Source organism: Salvelinus sp. IW2-2015, linkage group LG20 (genome assembly GCF_002910315.2).
Source record: "Salvelinus sp. IW2-2015 linkage group LG20, ASM291031v2, whole genome shotgun sequence".
NCBI lineage: Eukaryota > Metazoa > Chordata > Actinopteri > Salmoniformes > Salmonidae > Salvelinus > Salvelinus sp. IW2-2015.
In genome coordinates this window covers 60,901,268-60,925,468 of record NC_036860.1, presented here as the reverse complement: position 1 = coordinate 60,925,468, position 24,201 = coordinate 60,901,268, and the positions used below count along the sequence as shown (strand labels likewise).

At 43.3% G+C, this 24,201-nt stretch overlaps 2 protein-coding genes across 4 annotated transcripts in view; both read right to left on the bottom strand.

Annotated features, from left to right (window-relative positions):
* Positions 1-686: 686 nt before the first annotated feature.
* LOC111981175 (E3 ubiquitin-protein ligase KCMF1) lies at positions 687-11,124 on the bottom strand. 3 transcript variants are annotated; one of them, XM_024012340.2, is made up of 7 exons: positions 10,896-11,124; positions 8,175-8,342; positions 7,597-7,736; positions 7,186-7,287; positions 6,638-6,815; positions 5,990-6,278; positions 687-2,335 (listed from the first exon to the last, which is right to left on the bottom strand). In XM_024012340.2, exons 1-7 carry the CDS (start codon positions 10,909-10,911, stop codon positions 2,056-2,058), a joined length of 1,173 nt encoding a protein of 390 aa, XP_023868108.1. In that variant the 5' UTR covers positions 10,912-11,124; the 3' UTR covers positions 687-2,055. The 3 variants fall into 3 exon arrangements, with proteins under 3 accessions (XP_023868108.1, XP_070305645.1, XP_070305646.1); XM_070449544.1 differs by lacking the exon at positions 10,896-11,124 and adding an exon at positions 10,679-10,820; XM_070449545.1 differs by lacking the exon at positions 10,896-11,124 and adding an exon at positions 9,047-10,655.
* A 3,953-nt stretch (positions 11,125-15,077) lies between these two features.
* Positions 15,078-24,201, bottom strand: part of LOC111981716 (calcium/calmodulin-dependent protein kinase type IV-like) — a 34,878-nt gene continuing 25,754 nt past the window's right edge. The window contains exons 6-11 of the mRNA XM_024013117.2: positions 21,966-22,056; positions 21,618-21,692; positions 21,176-21,251; positions 20,201-20,327; positions 18,607-18,759; positions 15,078-16,884 (exon numbers count right to left, since the gene is read on the bottom strand). Coding sequence (XP_023868885.1) covers positions 16,714-16,884; positions 18,607-18,759; positions 20,201-20,327; positions 21,176-21,251; positions 21,618-21,692; positions 21,966-22,056 — 693 coding nt within the window. The 3' untranslated portion in view covers positions 15,078-16,713. The remainder of the gene's footprint in view (positions 16,885-18,606; positions 18,760-20,200; positions 20,328-21,175; positions 21,252-21,617; positions 21,693-21,965; positions 22,057-24,201) is intronic.

The following is a 24,201-nucleotide window of genomic DNA, read 5'->3' as shown; positions in this document are numbered from 1 at the left end:
TCCATAGTGAGTGCAGTGTGTTGCTCACTGCCTAGTCATACTAGTAGTAAAAAGGTGCAGGCATTGATGTGCATAGGTAGTGAGAGGTCAAAGTACACAGGGTCCATTGGTCTTTACAACCAGGGAAGTTGGTGCTGCACAATAGTATTTTGTTGAGCCTTGCTTTTGTAACCTTGTTTGGTACACACCCAGTTAAATAGAATAACTCCTTAAAGGGATACTGCGAGATTCTGGCAATTAAGAAATTGTTCTACTTACCCAGAGTCAGATGAAATCGTAAATACAATCGTAGGGCCTGTTGAGTATGCTACTGTACCTGAAGACATCGTCATTGCTTAACTCTAGTTAGCATTGGCTCACAAAACTACCTCTAACTTTCTTCATACTGTACGCAAAGACAAAAATGGTATCCACAAGTTCACCTGACACGGGGGAACTAGAAAATGGCTTTATTCCCAGAATCTCACAGTATCCCTTTATAGCCTAGCACATGGTGACACATATACCCTTTTCACACTAGCAGATCCAAACCAAAACTGTACTGGATAAGGGTTGTATATTTTCTTCTCACATTGTCCTGTCCAGCAACTATGGTGGATGAGTAACCAGGCCAGCTCAGCTCAGTAGTGTGAAGAGCCCTATAACAGTAGCCGAATAAGACACCACAAAGATCAAGAGGGAGGGGCTTGGTTTCATCAAAAGCTGTGCGCAGTTTATTGTATTCTAAATTTACATTTAAAAAAAAAAGTCTGCCCATATCCTAGAACCATTATGAAAGTTAACGCACAAATTCAATATACATCTCATTGTATTTTACAGAGGATAAGAGTATAGGCATGGAGGTGGTATGATTCATTACAAGGCTTAACAGAATCAGAGAAACTAAAATAATAAATAGAAGGTGCTATCCTTAGCTGAGAAAAAAATAAAAGTCTTCAGTCGAACAAAAACAATGCCTGCAATGTGGAAAGTCTCGCACTCCCCTTCCTCAAAGAAAGTAATACAAATTAACTTAGGGAGTCTGGGCCTACAGAAGCAGAGAGATGGAGAAGAGTAGAGTGCGATCGATAAGAATGTGAGACTAGTTCTTCTGTACAGGTGCATAAATTAGAAACTACATCTGGTGGTTACACACAGCTTATCACTAAAACAATCAACAGCTAGGAAAAATGTCAGAGACAAGATCTGTTCTTCTGCTCCTAGTATTGTATTATTTTATCTGCTAAGTGAATGCAGACGTCTCGAGTTTCTCTTGAGTTTTGCTGTTAGTGCAGCAAGTTGTTGTTATATTCAGAAGATGTCACAAAGGAGGGAAGGACCAACCGGAGCTGAGAGATAAACACATTGCATTGTTTTCTTTTTAAAGCTACTGCAGATTCCAATATGTTGTGTTTTTCTATTTCAAACAAAAAAGTTTGAAAAAGTTCCTAAATTATTCAGCATGTCAGTTTTTTTTGCGATATCACATTTTGCGGAAAAACTCAATCATGTTTCAAGTAACCGTTTAAAATGGTTGGCAAGAGAAAGCGTCGGAATATTTTCTCTCTCCCTTTTTAATGATGAGGTCATTAAAAGTCATGCACGATGCAAAGAACCTCATGCAGTAGTTTATGGTTAACCATCCAAGCACTTTTTATTTGTTAAGTCATAAATACACAGCAGCTTCACCATAGGGTGTCTGGTTCCTCTTCAGGTTCTGAATGTGGAGTATTTATAAGGAGATCATTTTGCATGAGAACAGGAAGAGAGATCGGCCACATCTACCTAATGCTTACCTGCTAAAGGAAAAAATTAGTTGTGTAGAACTGATTATCAACATTTGAGATATATATATATATTCTCTCAATCTCTCGCTCGCTCAGCCCTGCGCACTCATCCACTTGCACTTTCCCCAATCGCTCCCGCTCTCCTTTTTTATGGTTGTACACAAATGTAACAAAGGTGACAGACCTGAAATTACAATCACCAAAAAACAAACCCCAAAAGATCCTGCTGCATGCCCGTCACTGGCAGTGGCAGCACAGAGGACAAAGTCTGCGTGGTGCTGGGATATCATCAAAGAGGAGGCGGTGGAGGTTCCTTAGAGCTCCTAGAGCTGCTGTTGTAACCGCTCTCCCTGAGGTTGAGGTTCTCCAGGGCCACGTCTAAAGGCATGATATCCACGCAGCCCATGGCCCCAAAGCTGGCAAAGTCTCGCCGCTCGTCCTCGTCCGAAGAGGAGCTCTCCTCGCGCATCAGCGTGCTCAACAGCAGCTCCTGGACAAACAGGCTGCGGTCGGCGCGCTCACCCTCCAGCGCCTGCCGCTCCGCCTCCGACATCTTGGGCTCATTCAAACTGTAGGAGGACAGAGAGGAGGATACCTGGTTAACACAAACCAAAGGGACTACGTGAAGGAAATGGGAGAGACGGTTCAAGGTAGTGGGAGAAAAGACCTGGGTAGGCCTGTGGATGCTGAGAACAGACTGAGGTGGGAGACACCATGTAAAGGGGTTGTGGGAGACACCATGTAAAGGGGTTGTGGGAGACACCATGTAAAGGGGTTGTGGGAGACACCATGTAATGGGGTTGTGGGTGAGACACCATGTAAGGGTTGTGGAAGACACCCATGTAAGGGGTGTGGGAGACACCATGTAAAGGGGTTGTGGGAGACACCATGTAAAGGGGTTGTGGGAGACACCATGTAAAGGGGTTGTGGGAGACACCATGTAAAGGGGTTGTGGGAGACACCATGTAAGGGGGTTGGGAGTAGAGGCGATATCAAGTTTTCATAAATCGGTAATCGGTATTTTTGGATGCCGATTACATTGCATTCCACGAGGAAACTGCATGGCAGGCTGACCACCTGTTACGCGAGTGCAGCAATGAGCCATGGTAAGTTGCTAGCTAGCATTAAACTTATCTTATAAAAAACAATCAATCTTCACATAATCARTAGTTAACTACACATGGTTGATGATATTACCAGGTTAACTAGCTTGTCCTGCGTTGCATATAATCAATGCGGTGCCTGTTACTTTATTATCGAATCACAGCCCATTTTGCCAAACGGGGGATGATTTAACGAAAGCGCATTCGAGAAAAAAAATCACTATCGTTGCACAAATGTACCTAACCATAAACATCAACGCCTTCCTTAAAATCAATACACACAAGTATATTTTTTTTAACCTGCATATTTAGTTAAAAGAAATTCATGTTAGCAGGCAATATTAACTAGGGGAATTGTGTCACTTCTCTTGCGTTCATTGCACGCAGAGTCAGGGTATATGCAACAGTTTGGGCCGCCTGGCTCATTGGAACTAATTTGCCAGAATTTTACATAATTATGACATAACATTAAAGGTTGTGCAATATAACAGCAATAATTTCGACTTAGGGTTGCAGCCCGTTCGATAAAATACGTAACGTTTCCGTATTTCACTGAAAGAATAAACGTTTTGTTTTCTAAATGATAGTTTCCGGATTTGACTATATTAATGACCAACGGCTCGTATTTCTGTGGTTATTATAATTAAGTCTATGATTTGATAGAGCAGTCTGACTGTGGTGGTAGGCGGCAGCAGGCTCGTAAGCATTCATTCAAACTTTACTGCATTTGCCAGCAGCTCTTAGCAATGCTTGCTTCACAGCGCTGTTTATGACTTCAAGTCTATCAACTCCTGAGATTAGGCTGGCAATACTAAAGTGCCTATTAGAACATCCAAAAGTCAAAGGTATATGAAATACAAATGGTATAGAGAGAAATAGTCGACGCGTCATAATAACTACAACCTAAAACTTCTTAACTGGGAATATTGAACCACCAGCTTTCATATGTTCTCATGTTCTGAGCAAGGAACTTAAACGTTAGCTTTTTTACATGGCACATATTGCACTTCTACTTTCTTCTCCAACATTGTGTTTTTGCATTATTTAAACCAAATTGAGCATGTTTTATTATTTATTTGAGACTAAATAGATTTTATTTATGTATTATATTAAGTTAAAATAAGTGTTCATTGATGTATTGTTGTAATTGTCATTATTACACACACACACACACACACACACAGTCCGATTAATTGGTATTTTTGGTCCTCTAATAAATCAGGATCGGCATTGAAAAATCATAATCAGTCGACCTCTAGTTGAGGTAAGGGGGTTGGGAGACGACACCGCTGTCATGACGTCCTGTTGGTGAGGTTTATGACCCCCATAAATACCTTTCCCCCTTTTCTCTCTCCACAGATTTGACTCTTGGAAAGCCCTTTGTTAACATAGAGAGAAAGTCTGGTAACATCAAAAGATTGTGAACGGAACCATATTTCAGTAATCCAAAGAATATGATGTCAGATCAGTTGTTGTCTGAGACATTATTACTGATMATAGGACGACATAAACTGTATCTTGGAAAGTCTACACATTCTAGTTATCGGAGTCACATGGAATTGTTGTGCAATTTAAATGTTTAAATATGAAACTATTTGTGAAAATATTAAATGCAATCTTAGCTTCTAAATTAGAGAATTGTTTTCATAAGTAAACTCTGCTCACTCAGTGGCCACGCCCAATTGAACAGACATTGGTTGTGAACTATGAAACACGCCCTTCTCTCCACCACTACAAAAGCCCATTGACGAAAGTCAACCTGGTGTTCCCGATGACGTGAGGACTGCTGTCCATACATTTAAAAAGGCTAATATCAACTACAGAACTAAGCCAACCTCAGCGTGAGCTCTGGTTGCGAATGGTTGAACGACTACAACCTAACGAAATTAACATTGTGTTCCCGATGACGTGAAGACTGATGTCCATAAGTTTAGAAGAGTGAATTTAGATGTGGAGGTTACGATCGACACGCTGGAAGGATGAATGTGACTATACCAGCCAGAATATAGCATGAACTTATAGTATGGCAACTTGGTTTGAACTTTGAACTCTTATTCACTAAAGACGTGATACATCCTAGACGTTGAGTTAGCAGCAGCAGCTGTAAACGTGGGCTAGGGAAGGACAGACAATCTCTTCAGAAAGACAGGGTACTACAACGTATCCGTTCTACCACAATASATATTCTTCAAAGGACAAGCGAGATCTCTGCTGGGCAACCCAGCCTTCCAACTACAACCAATCTATCGAAGCGCAGCTCAGAGTAAATATTTCTTCCATTTTCCTTTTGCAAATGGGCGGATATTTAGAATGCATTAGATTCTGTATTTACGATAGCATAGCTTCATGAGGTCCGATAGACCCAATCCATTGGTTCCTCAGTCTTCCCGCGCTTTCATTCAAACCCAACCCCCTTTTCTTTGTGTAACCAGCCGTCATATCGGTTCCATCCGCCAGGGACGTTTTCTTGTATGACATAATTAGSTATCAATGTATGATCCATCCTGTGTATATGTAATTCTGTGTGATTATTTAGGTATTTAGTAAATAAATAATTAAACAAAATGTTGTACTGCTGATTCAACTTGTTAGCCAGGGTTTATGAAGATAACCAAGAATTTTACGACGTTCAGATGTGACTGCTATTGATATAAAAGATGATCAGGTCTTTAAGAGTTTATTCGGAAGACAACAGCTCTATAAACATTATTCCGTGGTGCCCCGACTTCCTAGTTAATTACATTTGCATGATTAGTTTAATCAGGTAATATTAATTACAGAGAAATTATTTTATAAAATATCATGTCATATCACTTATCACTTAATCTGGCATAACAAAGACACGACACTGCGTAGATGTCGACCCACGACACCGCGAGGGGGGGATGACCCCCTACGACACTGCGTAGGGGGGGATGACCCCCTACGACACTGCGTAGGGGGACAAACAGGAGGATAAGGGAGACCATGCCACAGGGAGTTGATAGGAACAACTAGGGTCCTGGGAGCTGTAACAATGTGGTAGAAGTCCAGAAGGGCCTCAGATGTCAAGTCTGCAGAGCATTGATCCAGTTTTTAAAACACTAAGTAGAAGGCTCTGTCCACGAGTAGACAACTCACCGTGTGAGCAAGAACTGGGAGCTGTGGGAGGCCATGAGATTGCTCTCGGCCACCCCGGCCGAGTTGGCGACGGCGCTGGGAGGTGGGATGGTGGCACTGATGTTGCCGCCGGGGTTAGAGCGTCGTGTGGCGTTCCTGGCCGTCTCCAGCTGCTGGCGGGCCGCCTGGGCCTGCTGGCGCTCCAGCTGCAGCTGCATCTGTAGCTGCTGCAGCTGAGACGCAGATGGGCCCGACGAGTTGAGCTGGCCTCCCGCCGAGCGCCGCACGCCCGACAGCTGAGACAATAGCTCTGTGGGGAGAGGAGATGAAGAGATTTATTTTGAGTTCATTTTGGTGACAGTCAAATGAACATTCTCCAGTATAGACACGTTGTTGGGAGACACCACGCTACTGTAGGGGTGTCACAGTGCTTTGGACAAGAGACATTACACTGTGGTTGTACTGGTTATACTTCATTGGAGACAGGAGCCATTCAGTCTCATGGAAAGATAATTTTACTTATTTTATGTCAAATGACTCCATGAGTAACCAAGTACATAGGAGCCACAAGAGGGGAGAAACTATAGCATCTCTATCCATTTCTATGAGGAAGACCTTGTTTGCAGTTATACTGACAGACAGACTGGTCAGACTAGGTGCACTGCTCACCTGCTATAGGGTCCATGGCTTCCCTGTTACTGGGGGAGTAAGAGGAACTCTGTGAGGAAGAGAGCCCTCCAGTGGAGCTGCTAGTAAAGTGCATGTTGGTCCTGCGTGCCCTAGGACCGCCCAGCCCACGACCGTGGTGGAACATCCGACGCACGTGCCGGACACCACTGGACTCATCGTAAAACACAGTGGGTTAAGGAGTACAGTACAAGGGGCTCGCAAGTAACTGGAATAGTCACATCCACAGACGTGTATAGTAGTCACATCCACAGACGTGTATAGTAGTCACATCCACAGACGTGTATAGTAGTCACATCCACAGAACGTGTTAGTTAGTCACATCCACAGACGTGTATAGTAGTCACATCCACAGACGTGTATAGTAGTCACATCCACAGACGTGTATAGTAGTCACATCCACAGACGTGTATAGTAGTCACATCCATAAAGGTAGGTAGGCACACACAAGCAGACCGTGCACACACACACATACACACGTGCAGACAGACCGACACACACAGACAGAGTCGAGCTGCGTAAAAGGATATTAAGTCTCTAGGTGCTCTGTGTTCAAGTGTGAGATGAGCAGCAAAGTCGTCAGTCACGTGATTGGGGTCCCCGCCCGGCAACGCAGCACATATTGGACAGATCTGAAATGAAGCATTAAGCACCCTCTGGATATATTCAACTGACCATTCACAAGCATCAGTTGTCAAATAATTATTTGAGAATTGTGTTAATGCTTCCATGAGCCCTGGAATCCAATTTGGATGTATGAGATGTCATTGGATACAATGTGTCCCCTAGATTTTTAGAGGTGGTAAACACCAAAACATTCTATTGAAAGAAATGGAGGCCACATTTTTTCAGGCAGAAGAGCAACAGAGCTAGACTGAGGGACCAGTCTGTCCTGTCTTAGTGATGCTAGATGATACACTAGGATGATATCCCCCACTTACCACCTCTGTGGAAGTCTCTGCATGGTCTGAGGTGACATGCTCCTGTAGGGATGTCTCTGTGTAGCCCATTTTACCACAGTAAGGACAGGAAAAGCTCTGGGGCTGCTCTACTGAGAACGCCTCYCCGCCGTAATACAGGTCTAAAAAGCAAAACCATCCATCTTTAGAGTCACATTAATAATAATCACCATAATACAACAAACCTCATATCAAATAATAATCATATTGAATTTCTTGTGCACATTTCACATGCTCAACGCGCATAAGGTAGAAAACAAAGACAAAAATACATTTAAAATTCACCATGCAAATACACTGAAAGCAGAAGTATCAACAAAAATCTAATTAATAATAACATTAAGGGCGAAGAGTTTTCCGGACCACATGACCTGACCAGGAAGAACTACAAGATAGCCCTGCTGGGCCACCTGACCAGGAAGAACTACAAGATAGCCCTGCTGGGCCACCTGACCAGGAAGAACTACAAGATAGTCCTGCTGGGTCACGTGGGCAGAAAAAAAAACTCCTGTCCCTTCTCATAATGTAACATGTTTAATCTACACTGCAGATGTCCTTACCAAAGTCTACCCTGGTTAATATACACTGCATGGCGTGCTCCGACGTGTGTCTCGTTGTTGTAGCTCCGCTCTCGTAGCACGATGCGCACAGGTCGTAGTCGTAGCAAATTAAACACTTGTACCGGCGCCCTCTGAAGTTCCCTTTTAAACACGCGTCACAGCTCACACCTGCAAAACAAGGGAGGGATTCAATGTCAAAATGTACAGGCTAATAGCCCATTAACGTGGTGCAGTAGGACACTGTGTGCAGACAGTCAGAAAGAGAGGCTGGATGACATTGGCACTGGCACTAACCCTCAAATGTGAATGGAGAGGAATTTTTCTAATCCACAGAACATCAATAGCAGGTCATTAATGAATGCCAGTGTGTGTGTGTACCTGGCTAGAACAGAATAATAGGGACGCGTCTTGTCCGGTTCTCATGCATTTGTACGTATTATTTTGCATTTGTTGTTGCAAATGCAAAACAGGCCTTTATATCACAATGCAGTAAATTAAGCAGGCCTAAACTGCAGATGGACAGACAAGAGATGATCAGGAGAAAAGAAACAGAGTGTATAGACAGAGTGAAAATTAAAAGAAACACAAGACACCAAACTGTCATCTAGCTGTCCCTTTGTGGTTTTTCTCTATCATATCCCATGGTGATTGCTGTGATACTGTACTGATACACATACTGTAGTTTCCTCCTTCCAACAGGCACTATGTAAACTGCTATAACCACCACCTCCACTTTGTTACTGCTGCTGAAATGAGACCATTTCACCGCTGTCATAAAGCCAAGGCATTTGACACGTCCCTCCTTCTGACAAAGCAAGAATCAAAGTGCTGAAACTGAAAAAGGTTAGGCTATGCTGCTGTTCATTGCTCACATTTAGGGTACGTTTGTAAATTCACTCTGGAGTGCCAGAGTAAACTCAGAGTGCGCTCTGGGCGTTCGTAAATTCAGAGAGTTGTCATATTGTCCAGTTTGTAAATTCAGAGCGGGTCGCTCTTGGAGCACACTGGATGCTCTGGCTGAGGAATAGGGTTGATCCGAGTGTTCTGACCTAACAACGGCAGTCAAGCACCAAAGCTAACTTGCTAAAGTTGGCTAGCTTGCCAGCTACTTCCAGACACAAATGAGAGAACACCTCACTGACAATTTTACTCGCCCCAGTTAGGCTGTTTTCATGTCATCTAGAGCAAGGGTTCCTCCAGACGAGAGCGCTCTGAAATCGGAGTAGGGATCCCGAGTGGCGCAGCGGTCTAAGGCACTGCATCTCAGTGCTAGAGGCGTTACTACAGACCCTGGTTCGATTCCAGGTTGTATCACAACCGGCCGTGATTGGGACTCCCGTCAATGTAACTAAGAATTTGTTCTTAACTGACTTGCCTTGTTAAATAAAGGTTAAATAAAATAAAAGATAGCCAGAATTAATTAACGAACGCAGACATTTCAGAGAACTTCTGTACTGATCTATCATTAAATTGTCTGGATTCTCCAAATAGAGAATTTGCCCTTGCTCTGATGATAACAGCCCTTGACTTCCCATCCTTGATGACAATAAAGCACTCATGGAAAAAAATGACACCAAATCAATTAGTTACACCCCTTGCTACACTACTCAAATGGTTTTCAGAGGCCTGGTGTCTGTCACACCTATGGGTGTCTATGCAATGCTTGTCTGGACTCTGGATAAAGGTGTGCTGCTTAGGAAAACATCCTATTTGGAACTGTATGTCATTTTGATATAGCTATGAACTGACAGAGACTGAGAACACTTTCACCATACACTGACAGGCCTTCCTTCATAAGTGCACAGATCCTTAGTTGGCTAACGTTATAGGAGAGAAAAAAATCCAGACCTGGCTATTCATCCAGACCTAATATGACGTAGTCCAACAAGTGTAGCAAGCCAGACAGATGTCTAAGTAGCTATCAAGTAGGTTGAGGCCGGGTGTTCTCCAAAACCGTGCTCTAACAGGGTCAACTTAGCTAGCTAACTTATATTAGTTAGTCTATTCACTCTGTTTGCAGTTAGCTAGCATACTCTACTGATCCAATAAGTTAACTAATTAGCTAAAGAATTTAACCATAACACCGGTAGCTAGATAACGTTAATTAAGTGAAGGTAGAAGACAGGCGAACTAGTTTGTAAACTAGGTAGCAGCTAGCTAGCTGCCTGGTTAGGTTTGGGCCACTGCGATTGAGGCCTCAAACTACCTTGATGACAGTGCATTCAGTGACCAAACCCTTCTTGGGTGGCATGGAGTATTTCAGCACTTAGTCAAACTACCTACGAAAACAATGTGGCCATACCAACACACACCACGCATTCACCCTTCCTAAAAAAGGCCAGTCTGGAAACTTAACTACTTGGCTAACGACGTTGTCATTGAAGAAAGCTAGCTAGCCAACGTCCTAGCTATAGCAACTGACTGTCGGACCATCACTTTAGCTACGTTAGTTAGCAAGCTACCTAGCATTAGCTAATTCSCTTGAATAAGAAACGGCCGCTCACTAGAAGTATTACTTCTTTGAAACATGACTGTTCATAAATACGGAGACTGTCGTTATCAAGAATCAGCCTGGTTCTACTCAGCAATCAGGAGGTTGAGAAAATTCATGGTGGCCGCCATCATGAGCCCTGTCCAATGCATTGCAATACAAAACATGGCAACCCACTGGACCAACCCCAGGAAGCTAATGTTAGCTATGGACGTCTATTTTTCACTTACCCTCATGTCGGGACATCCTACAGACGATGACACAGCCCCCTCCTCGGCCTCCCTAGCACGGATCACGCGGAAAATATACAGCTTTGAAGAGATAAACCTGGGACGCGATTTCTATTTCGTATTTTCTCTTTAAGATGGATCCTGAGCTTACAGTTCTGTGCTTCCCCCTCCCTGGCTGTCACGAAGAAGTACTGAGACAGAGAATTCGCAGTCTGCTGAAGAAACACTAGGGGGTGCCCTTCACAATAATGTGGTTGTTCAACTGAAGAGGGTAAAAAATATATATCAGCCTATAGAAATAGAATCCATTTTATGATTCAGCCACTGAATGTGAGACAAGAAAGCTATTTTCCCGATGCAATCCCTGACTAGTTTGATGTAAAAAATAATAATACATACAGTACCAGTCAAAAGTTTGGACACACCTACTCATTCAAGGGATTTTCTCTATTTTTACTATTTTCTACATTGTAGAATAATAGTGAAGACATCAAAGTAGCCACCCTTTGCCTTGATGACAGCATTGCACAATCTTGGCATTCTCTCAACCAGCTTCGCCTGGAATGCTTWTCCAACAGTCTTGAAGGAGTTCCCACATATACTGAGCACTTGTTGGCTGCTTTTCCCTCAATCTGCTGTACAACTCATCCCAAACCATCTCAATTGGGTTGAGGTCAGGTGATTGTAGAGGCCAGGTCATCTGAGGCAGCACTCCATCACTCTCCTTCTTGGTCAAATAGCCCTTACACAGCCTGGAGGTGTGTTTTGGGTCATTATCCTGTTGAAAAACAAATGATAGTCCCACTAGGRGCAAACCAGATGGGATGGCATATCGCTGCAGAATGCTGTGGTAGCCATACTGGTGAAGTGTGCCTTGAATTGTAAATAAATTACAGACAATGTCACGAGCACAGCATCCCCACACCATCACATCTGACATCTCCTCCTACATAGTTCAAGGTGGGAACCACGGGTGCGTAGATCATCCTTACTCCTACTCTGCGTCTCACAAAGACACGCCGGTCAAATTTGGACGCATCAGACCAAAGGACAGATTTCCACCGGTCTAATGACCATTGGTCGTGTTTCTTGGCCCAAGCAAGTCTCTTCTTCTTATTGGTGTCCTTTAGTAGTGGTTCTTTGCAGCAATTCGACCATGAGGAAATGATTGGGAGTCCCATAGGGCGGCGCACAATTGGGGGGTAGGCCGTTATTGTAAATAAGAATTTGTTCTTAACTGACTTGCCTAGTTAAATAAAGGTTAAATTAAAAAAAGGTCTGATTCACGCAGTCTCCTCTGAACAGTTGATATTGAGATCTGTCTGTTACTTGAACTCTGTAAAAAATGTATTTYGGCTGGAATCTGAGGTGCAGTTAACTCTAATGAACTTATCCTGTGCAGCAGAGGTAACTCTGGGTCTTCCTTTCCTGTGGCGGTCCTCATGGGAGCCAGTTTCATCATAGCGCTTGATGGTTTTTGCGACTGCACTTGAAGAAACTTTCAAAGTTCTTGAAACGTTCCGGATTGACTGACCTTCATGTCTTAAAGTAATGACAGACTGTCGTTTCTCTTTGCTTATTTCAAATCAAAACAAATTGTAATGGTCACATACGCATGGTTAGCAGATGTTAATGCGAGTGTAGCGAAATGCTTGTGCTTCTAGTTCCTGCAGTAAAATCTAACAAGTATTCTAACAAATTCACAACAGCTACCTTATACCAAATAGAACCATCTTCTGTATACCACCCCTACTTTGTCACAACACAACTGATTGGCTCAAACGCATTAAGAAGTAAAGAAATTCCACAAATTAACTTTTAACAAGGCACACCTGGTAATTGAAATGCATTCCAGGTGACAACCTCATGAATCTGGTTGAGAGAATGCCAAGAGTGCGCAAAGCTGTCATCAAGGCAAAGGGTGGCTACTTTGAAGAATCTCAAATAAACACTTTTTTGGCTACTACATGATTCCATATGTGTTATTACATAGTTTTGATGTCTTCACTATTATTCTACAATGTAGACCTGACTGGGGCAAAGGTTCACCTTCCAACAGAACAACGACCCTAAGCACACAGCCAAGACAACTCAGGAGTGGCTTTGGGARCAGTCTCTGAATGTCCTTGAGTGGCCCAGCCAGAGCCATGACTTGAACCCCATCGAACATCTCTGGAGAGACCTGAAAATAGCTGTGCAGCAACGCTCCCCATCCAACCTGACAGAACTTGAGAGGATCTGCAGAGAAGAATGGGAGAAACTCCCCAAATACAGTTGTGCCAAGCTTGTAGCGTCATACCCAAGAAGACTCGAGGCTGTAATCGCTGTAAAATGTTCTTCAACAAAGTACTGAGTGCAGGGTCTGAATACTTATGTAAATGTGATATTTCAGTTTTTTCTAAAAACCTGTTTTTGCTTTGTCATTATGGGGTATTGGGTATAGATTGARGAGGGAAAAAAGATTTAATCAATTTTAGAATAAGGCTGTAACCTAATGTAACAGTATAACTTTAGACCGTCCCCTCGCCCCGACCTCGGGCGCAAACCAGGGACCCTCTGCACACATCAACAACAGTCACCCACGAAGCGTCGTTACCCATCGCTCCACAAAGACCGCGGCTCTTGCAGAGCAAGGGGAACCACTACTTCTAGGTTTCAGAGCAAGTGACGTAACCGACTGAAAGGCTCTAGCGCGCACCACCGCTAACTAGCTAGCCATTTCACATCCGTTACACTCACRCCCCTTTCGACCTCCTCCTTTTCCGCAGCAACCAGTGAACCAGGGACCCTCTGCACACATCAACAACAGTCACCCACGAAGCGTCGTTACCCATCGCTCCACAAAAGCCACGGCCCTTGCAGAGCAAGGGGAACCACTACTTCTAGGTTTCAGAGCAAGTGACGTAACCGACTGAAAGGCTGCTAGCGCGCACCACCGCTAACTAGCTAGCCATTTCACATCCGTTACACTAACATATTTTACAAAGGCATGGACATCCCTGTTAGTGAGCATTTCTCCTTTGCCAAGATAATCCATCCACCTGACAGTTGATTAAACAGCATGATCATTACACAAGTGCACTTCATGCTGGAGACAACAAAAGGCCACTCTAAAATGTACAGTTTTGTCACACAACACAATACCACAGATGCTTCACGTTTTGAAGGAGCGTGCAATTGGCATGCTGAAAGCAGGAAAATCCACCAGAGTTGTTGCCAAAAAATGTAATGTTAATTTCTCTACCGTTTGAGCAGACACATGCACATTTGTGGCCTGCTGGAGGTCATTTTGCAGGGCTCTGGCAGTGCTCCTCCTTGCAAGGGGAGGTAGCGGTCCTGTGCTGGGTTGTTGCCCTCCTACGGCCTCCTCCACGTCTCCTGATGTACTGGCTGTCTCCTGGTAGCGCCTCCATGCTCTGGACACTACGCTGACAGACACAGCAAACCTTCTTGCCACGCAGCTCGCATTGATGTGCCATCCTGGATGAGCTGCACTACCTGAGCCACTTGTGTGGGTTGTAGACTCCGTCCTCATGCTACCACTAGAGTGAAAGCACCGCCAGCATTCAAAAGTGACCAAAACATCAGCCAGGAAGCATAGGAACTGAGAAGTGGTCTGTGGTCACCCCTGCGAACCACTCCTTTATTGGGGGTGTCTTGCTAATTGCCTATAATTTCCACCTTTTGTCTATTCCATTTGCACAACAGCATGGTGAAATGTATTGTCAATCAGTGTTGGCTTCCTAAGTGGACAGTTTTGATTTACAGACAGAAGTGTGAATTGACTTGGAGTTACATTGTGTTGTTTAAGTGTTCCCTTTATTTTTTTGAGAGTGTATATAGTTTTGAGAGAGAGGGGTAATTCCTTAACATAGTGTATGTGGAATACTACTGCCTATGCCCAGGGTAGTGCTCTTCACCTTTGCACCACAGGATCCATAGATGCACCTTACATTTACACTCTCTTCCACGCTGACACCTGTTATCAATTAAGTGACCGCTATAAGTGGTAGTCGCGCCACAGAGGGATATACGTGGTGCGATGGAGACCACCCCACCTAATTCATCTACAATGTAGCGGAAACACTGGAAATGGTAGGTCACTAAAATAATTAAAAACATTTGTATACAAGTTCAAAAAGTACATAAGCCGTCTGATATACAAAACTGCCCAAACATATGTAACTTCATATTGTTTATTTTTTTAAATCCTGCAGTCCTTACCAAATCAATGTTAATGGTAACCATTTTAAGACAACATTGAATTATTTAATGTTTCCTTGAGGATATAAAAGGAATATCAAGTTAATGTCTTAGAGCCTTAAGAGGCCTCTAATACTTCATTGTTTAACACAGATTACGTCCGTCATGTGATGTCAGCCAACTATAGTGCATTTCTAGACAACCGCAGCAGTTCAATTCCACATTCCTACATGCATTATTATCCACATCTTTCCTTTATACTGAAGGCAAAAGCATGCTAAAATTCAATATACAGCTTTTTCTTTGTAGATTTAAAAAATCATTCCATAACACGGCATGTCAGTTAATGGGTTAATTAAGCAATAAGGCACGAGGGGGTGTGGTATATGGCCAATATACCACGTCTGAGGGCTGTTCTTATGACGACACAACGCGCAGTGCCTGGATACAGCCCTTAGCCGTGGTATATTGGCCATATACCACAAACCCCCAATGTTCCTTATTGCTGTTATAAACTGGTTACCAATGTAATTAGAGCAGTAAAAATAATGTTTTGTCATACCCGTGGTATACGGTCTGATATACCACTGATGTCAGCCAATCAGCATTCAGGGCTCGAACCACCCAGTTTATAATGAGAGATAAATATTTGCACTAAGATTACAGCCTCTTCAATTGTATATGACAGAGGTGGGATATTATCAAATAAAGCAACAGCCTCCACCAATTTTGGCACTGAATAGCTAAATCAAATCAAATCAAATGTTATCTACTTATCCATTTCCCTGCAAATGGTGTATTTGGCAATAAAAAACTGGGGTGCCTTTTCAGTTGTACACAACATATTTTGGTATACAAAAGTGAAAAGTTCTTAATGCTAAAACAACTCTACACTATGAAATAACCTTATGTTCCTTGAAAGTCAATTTGAATACAATCATTGTGCAATTGATTGATTTTAACATGTTTCTAATCTATTTCTTAACAAGATATGAAATATTTCTTACAAAGGGAGTGTAAAATCCAGTTAATAAGATACAATAATAAGGCATTCTCCTTAGAAGTTATAATAAAGGTTAAATTTATGACCGCCTGGAAAATGTGTCCAACCCGTTCTCCAGATACTGTAGACTTACTCAACCAGTATTGAAAATCAACCTAGATCAATTCTTCAGTCTATATTCTGCCACCAAAGCAGCATGATGATTACCAGAACACATAATGACCTACTATCCTTAATCAGCCAATTGTTATGAATTCATTTACAAACTGGCAAATTAATACTGGGAACACTTGGAGGCCATTTTGCAGTTATAACATGGTATAATGGAAGAGATGAACCATCCAATGAAGCTACTTGTGTGAGTTATGAAATGGGAATGTGCAGTAGTAAACTCTGATTTCACATGTACTTTAAATACTTGTAGGCATGTTGTTCCAATGTACCGAGTCAATATGGTTGTACATCGTTTAATAAATCAGTCACATGCAATAAAGCCAGGCAGAGTATCTCCAGTACAGAAGGTGAGACCACATAGCTCCTCTCAGCAATTTCACAGTCCAACAGGAGGGTAGAATGCCTGCACAGGGTCACAACGACAGAGGAGATCCACAGTTAGGATCCTTCCTGGATCTTTGACTGTGATTGGTCGTTCCGTGGCTGCTCCTCTTGTGCCTCTTTCTGATTGGCGGAGTTGTTGCAGTTGCTGTTCTTGCTGTTGTCAGCATTGCCGTGACTGCCAGCYCTGCCCAATCGTGACGAAGCCACCACGGCCTTTACTGCAGCCTGTCAACGAACACACAGTACACAGTATATCATTCATTGACACAGTTTAGGATTCATGTGTAGGCCCACTCTGACTATGCTGATGAATCTAGGTATTATAACGATCATGTAAACTCAGCAAAAAAAGAAARGTCCCTTTTTCAGGACCCTGTCTTTCAAAGATAATTCGTAAAAATCCAAATAACTTCACAGATCTTCATTGTAAAGGGTTTAAACACTGCACCTGTGGAACGGTCGCTAAGACACTAACAGTTTACTGATTGTAGGCAATTAAGGTCATAGTTATGAAAACCTAGGACACTAATGAGGCCTTTCTACTGAGTCTGGAAAACACCAAAAGAAAGATGTCCAGGGTCCCTGCTCATCTGCGTGAACGTGCCTTAGGCATGCTGCAAGGAGGCATGAGGACTGCAGATGTGGCCAGGGCAATAAATTGCAATGTCCATACTGTGAGACGCTTAAGACAGCGCTACAGGGAGCGGACAGCTGATCGTCCTCGCAGTGGCAGACCACGTGTAACAACACCTGCCCAGGATCGGTACATCCGAACATCACACCTGCGGGATAGATACAGGATGGCAACAACAACTGCCCGAGTTACACCAGGAACGCACAATCCCTCCAACAGTGCTCAGACTGTCCACAATAGGCTGCACAGAGAGGCTGGACTGAGGGCTTGTAAATTTAGGCCTGTTGTAAGGCAGGTCCTCACCAGACATCACCGGCAACAACATCGCCTATGGGCACAAACCCACCGTCGCTGGACCAGACTGGCAAAAAGTGCTCTTTACTGARGAGTRGCGGTTTRGTCTCACCAGGGGTGATGGTTGGATTCGCGTTTATCGTCGAAGGAGTGAGCGTTACACCGAGGCCGGTACTCTGGAGCAAGATCGATTTGGAGGTGTAGGGTCCGTCATGGTCTGGGGTGGTGTGTCACAGCATCATCGGACTGAGCTTGTTGTCATTGCAGGCAATCTCAACGCTGTGCGTTACAGGGAAGACATCCTCCTCCCTCATGTGGTACCCTTCCTGCAAGCTCATCCTGACATGACCCTCCAGCATGACAATGCCACCAGCCATACTGCTCGTTCTGTGCGTGATTTCCTGCAAGACAGGAATGTCAGTGTTCTGCCATGGCCAACGAAGAGCCCGGATCTCAATTCCATTGAGCACGTCTGGGACCTGTTGGATCGGAGGGCGAGGGCTAGGGCCATTCCCCCCAGAAATGTCCGGGAACTTGCAGGTGCCTTGGTGGAAGAGTGGGGTAACATCTCACAGCAAGAACTGGCAAATCTGGTGAAGTCCATGAGGAGGAAATGCACTGCAGTACTTAATGCAGCTGGTGGCCACACCAGATACTGACTGTTACTTTTGATTTTGACCCCCCCCCCCTTTTGTTCAGGGACGCGTTATTCCATTTCTGTTAGTCACATATCTGTGGGACTTGTTCAGTTTATGTCTCAGTTGTTGAAACATGTTATGTTCATACAAATATTTACACATGTTAAGTTTGCTGAAAATAAACCCAGTTGACAGTGACAGGACGGTTCTTTTTTTGCTGAGTTTATGTTTGTCTATGCTTGCATTCAAAATACATTCAAAGGATCTTGACACAACTACACAATCATGACTTTAAAATGTCCTGACATCAATAAATTAGAGGTACTACTTGCCCTCAATCACTGTACAAAATCCTATTGAGAAACGTTGTTTTGCATCTACCTTGAGTTTTCGGCGTGCATTGAACTCCTGCAGTTTCTTCTGAGCAGTGTCCATATGGGCTGAGTTAACTGCCTTCCCAGTCACCCAGGGGTGTTCCAGTGCTTGCAAGGTCGTCAGCCGTTTATTTGGATCCTGGACAATTAGCTTTCTCACCTACAGGACAGCAGTACATAATATATGGTTAGTAACTGGGTCACTGAGACTGAATTTATTATTTTCTTGGATGCTGTTTATGCAGGTTTCTGTCCACATAACAAGTCGGCCCAGTTCATAATGTGGAGATAAAATTCAGAATGTACAGTAAGAGATGGATGTAGTCTGTTTGCCCTGCATTTCTAGTTACCCTCCTTTTTTACATTATTTGATAATCAGACACACCAATATTTATTTTATTTAACTAGGCAAGTCAGTTAAGCACAAATTCTAGGAACAGTGGGTTAACTGCCTTGTTCAGGAGCAGAACGACATATTTTTACCTTGTCAGCTCGGGGATTCGATCTTGCAACCTTTCGTTTACTAGTCCAACGCTCTAACTACTAGTCTACCTACCGCCCCCAACATGGACACACTCACACTGACATTTCACCTGGGAAACATTTCACCTGACCCAATGGTACAATCACAGATGATCCATTATATTGACCGCTCTAACAATGAAAAGAAACGTCTGCAAAAATGGAAGGCAGTCAGGAGGAGGCAAGATCAGGTGGGACCATTCTAGCCAATGGCACAAAAAAGTGTTTTTTTCCCCCAAAGTTGCCGGGATGTCACATGTCCTATTTATATCAGTAAACTCGTAAAAACCTAAGCATTACGAAACTTCTATTCAATCAAATAAGGCACTGCATCTCAGTGCTTGAGGCGTCACTACAGACACCCTGGTTCGAATCCAGGCTGTATCACAACCGGCAGTGATTGGGAGTCCCATAGNAAGGCACTGCATCTCAGTGCTTGAGGCGTCACTACAGACACCCTGGTTCGAATCCAGGCTGTATCACAACCGGCAGTGATTGGGAGTCCCATAGGGTGGCGCACAATTGGCCCAGGGTCGTCCGGGTTAGGGTTTGGCCGGGCTAGGCAGTCATTGTAAATAAGACTTTGACTTGCCTAGTTAAATAAAGGTAACATTTTAAAAAACAAATACATTTAAATTCAACCTCCATACAAAACTCATCTCTTGGTGAGCAAAAAAAGACGAAAAGCACCACTTGCTGGAGAAGACAGATTGTGGGTCCAGTTATGCCTCTCGCTTGCCACTTCCTCTCTTCTACAATGCAGCCAGCAGGTCTCCCACGGAACTAGGTTTTCATTCTCCACCAATTACGGATTTATCAATTACGCCTAAGTACCAGGGGAACATTTTTGCCAGCGTGACTGTGGTAACCCCAGGGTAACCTCAGGACCCCAGGGGTGTCTTAACTAAGAACCAAACAGAAACAAACGGAAGTAAGCGGAACAAAACGGGATGGGACCAGCCTGAATTTGTCCAATAGAAACTCTAGTTTTCATTGAATAACATTATGCAACAGACAAAACGTTGTGCGACTGAATTGGCATCATGAATACACGCCTGGTAAAAGTCAATAAAACTCACCAGGTCCTTGGCATTGAAAGACACATTGTCCCACCAGGGGGAGACAAACTCATATTCACAGTTGAGGATCCTCTTGAACATGTACTGGTCCCCTCTTTCATCGAAGAACGGTTCAAAGCCACATAGCCTTTCAGGGAGGATGAAATACGAGGCATACATCAACCACAGACAGCTCCTGTCTATTGATTCAATAGCTGGCTACAGTCTGACAGGATCTGATAGCCGCAGGGGCCTAAGCTACAACTCTATTAGAGGTGCAATCCTCCTTGCACTAAGGCTTTCTAGTCACTCTTATTCTCCCAGATTGATGTGCCTTCAAAATATGTTATTTTTACAGTTGAATATTCATTAACTAGTAGTGAGTCTGTATACCAGCGATTCTTCTGAATGCTGTTGCTAGCAGTTGCACTACTGTTTCCTGGCTTGCTGTATAATGGGGAACTCACAACCACATACTGAATCAAATCAAATATGTATACCAATCAGTATGTGAAAGAAACAAAATCACTCAGAAGGTATACAACAGGAATGCACCAACACCCTTGGTTCAGAAACCAAAATGGCCGAAAAATACAACTAAAAAGGGTCTGTAACGACGCCAGGTCAGCGGAGTCAATCACCACCTTCCGGAGACACCTGAAACCCCACCTCTTTAAGGAATACCTAGGATAGGATAAAGTAATCCTTCTAAACCCCCCCCTTAAAAGAGTTAGATGCACTATTGTAAAGTGGTTGTTCCACTGGATATCATAAGGTGAATGCACCAATTTGTAAGTCGCTCTGGATAAGAGCGTCTGCTAAATGACTTAAATGTAATGTAAATGTAATTCCTCAAAGAAAGAACACACAAATTCTTGATGTATTTTGTTTTGCTGCTAACAAATTAACAAAACTGTTGAGTGTCAAAATAACCAATGTCTTTGAATGATGTGATTCAGGGTTCAAGTAAACTTTTGAGGGGCTGGTATCCCTTACAAGATATACGTGATAACTCCCACCGACCACACGTCAACCTCAGGTCCATAAGCACTTCCTCGCAGAATCTCTGGGGCTGGAGGGAGGGGAGGAAGGATAGATGGGGGGAGGGGGAGATGAAAAAGAGAAGAGCAGGATGGAGGGCGGGAGGGAGAGGCAGCACAAGGGGGAAGGAGAGAGACAGTGGTGAAAACAGAGTAGGGAAATCTTACTCAGTAATTATTTATCCAAGGAAAAATGTACTATGTAGTATGTGGATAAACATTACAATATACACCCTGTCCTCATGGTAACCTTCTCTCCTCAAATCTTGGCAAGTTAAGCATGCAACCAAAACAAGAAAAATCTGCTTGGTCTGAAATGGCAATCTCTAGTCCTGTAGCTAGCAAATATTATGTTCCAAGTGAATGAAAAAGCATCACAATAATGGGTTACAACTTACCACAGTATCCTGGTGTACCACAAACAGTCTTCATTGTGACGTGATCATCGATGACTTTCGACAAACCAAAATCAGCTGCAAAATGAAAGAGAGACAGAGCTATATTAAAAATTATGCCTCTTTCTGGAAGTCCTAATATCTGGTATTTAGAATAAAATAGTAGAATAGAATACCGGTAGAATAGAAAATAGTAATAGATCATTCCAATAGAATATAATTGWTGGCATTGATTTCCTAATTATGTCTGATCAAGTCAGTTCTGTCTCTGATAGCACAACAGTCAATGGATGTTCTTGTGTCTTTGATAATCGTAGTGAATCCCACAGTGTATTGAGTAACCCCACCAACCTATTTTGAGGGGAGCATCTGGTGCTGCGGTAGCGTATAGGAGGTTCTCAGGTTTCAGGTCCCGGTGCACCACGCCGTTCTCATGCAGGTACTGGATAAAGACAAAGACACAAGGCAACACCATAGCACCCAGGTGGCTGTATGACTCCTACACACGTCTTGTGCTATTGATTTGTCTGCTGGTGTGTATGGAGCTGGACTGTTTGGGGATTTTGGGATTCAGCACCGCCGAATGAATCGGTGCCCGCTCCCACAATTCATTTTCTACAGAGAACCATAGCATTCCTGCTTTATAGTGCACTGTTGAAAACGGTCTACGGATAAACAAAATGCAAAGTTGAATTATCTTATCATTGCCTATTCTGAGCTGTGTATTACACTGTGTGTGTGTGTGTGTGTGTGTGTGTGTGTGTGTGTGTGTGTGTGTGTGTGTGTGTGTGTGTGTGTGTGTGTGTGTGTGTGTGTGTGTGTGTGTGTGTGTGTGTGTGTGTGTGTATCAGTCACCAGATGCCAACCCAATTGAACACTGCTGGAGATACACCTGAGTAAGCGTTTTCCACCACCAACAATTTGTTTTAGTGGAAGAATAAAGTCGCATCCCTCCAATAGAGTTCCAGAGACTTGTAGAATCTATACCAAGGGGCATTGAAGCTGTTCTGGCAGCTCAACYCCCTATTAACACACTTTATATTTTGGCAGTTTCCTGTACACTGTGCTATGATACTGTGTACTGGACGTACGCATGATTTAAAGTATGTTTTAAACTATTCTTATGTTTAGCGAGTACTTTCACCAGTGTTAACACAGTAACTCATCAAACAAGGCAATGTGGGACATAGAAGTCTACCCAGTTACAGAAAACAGCAGCACAAGGCAGCTACCTTGATAAGCTGCTACCTTGATAAGCTGCTACCTTGATAAGCTTCTACCTTGATAAGCTTCTACCTTGATAAGCTMCTACCTTGATAAGCAGCTACCTTGATAAGCTGCTACCTTGATAAGCTGCTACCTTGATAAGCTGCTACCTTGATAAYCTGCTACCTTGATAAGCTGGCCATTGAAAAGACGAGGTGGGAATCAAGTGAGGGAAAGCAATATGTTCAAAGACTTTGTAGTGTCATGGATAAGGTATAGAGTATAGACCTACTCTACAGCTCACTGTCTTGATAATGACATCTGTTTGTAAAGCAACCTATTGTATAACTTATCTTCTGCACACTGTGGGTGGGTTAGTGGTTATGCAAATCCCTAGTTTCTTATGTAACATTAAGCTGTTAAAGAACCACATTCCATTCCACTGGAATGAAAATGCTAAGCATCAAGGTTAGTACTGAATGAGCTATCCTTATTATGCAACAAAACAGTAATATTTTCTCATTGGGAATGGCTAGGTTGAATAGACCTCGTTCACAGTGAATGAAGGCATCATTTTCTCCCCACACTATGTATTGTGACAACCCCTCGGTGTAATGGCTCTGCGATGTCAGAGGGGAATTCTCCTCTCCTGCACAAAGCTCTATGGAGCTGACACAGATAAGGTGTCCTCTCTCATCTGACAAGTATAGTGTGGGATGGAGGGATGAAGAGAAGGCAGGAGGGAATACAGTAGCCCCCACCACACACACACATACCACCACAGATATCTCAGGTCTCCCACGGCTGCCATAGCACCACTCAAAATAAGATTTTCTGGTCAATAGGCCAACGACACAGCTCGGTGTTCTCATTGACAGTAGTTCTCTTCTGCCAGAGAAAGTAAAGTACATGAGAGGTGGGCGAGGCGATGTATTTGGCCAATGAGGAAAATATTACCTCTCAATCTTAAGTCTCAACATCAAGAACCTTACCTAGCCTAATATCACCTTTTACAGTAAACAACTTAACGGATCTAAAACGTGGTTCCAGATTCTCCGTGTCCAAAATAATAAACACATTGGGATACTAAGATAACACCAAATGAGATGCCTATAATAAAGGACTCAAATCTGTCACTAACAGAGTGGGGATTTGAGTGTAGACGTGCCAGTGAGATTGGCCGCACATGAGGCTACCAAGATGCTCCACTGGGACGTTAGCTAGATATCCAGATGGCTTTGATSATGTAACAGACAGACTGCAGAACCTCTCCGCCGTTTCCGAAGTGGCCGTGTACACTGTAAATACATCACTCCCAATCAACATGGAACAGAGACTTCCTCGACAACACAAGGAAACTTAAAAAATATCTGGAGGCTTC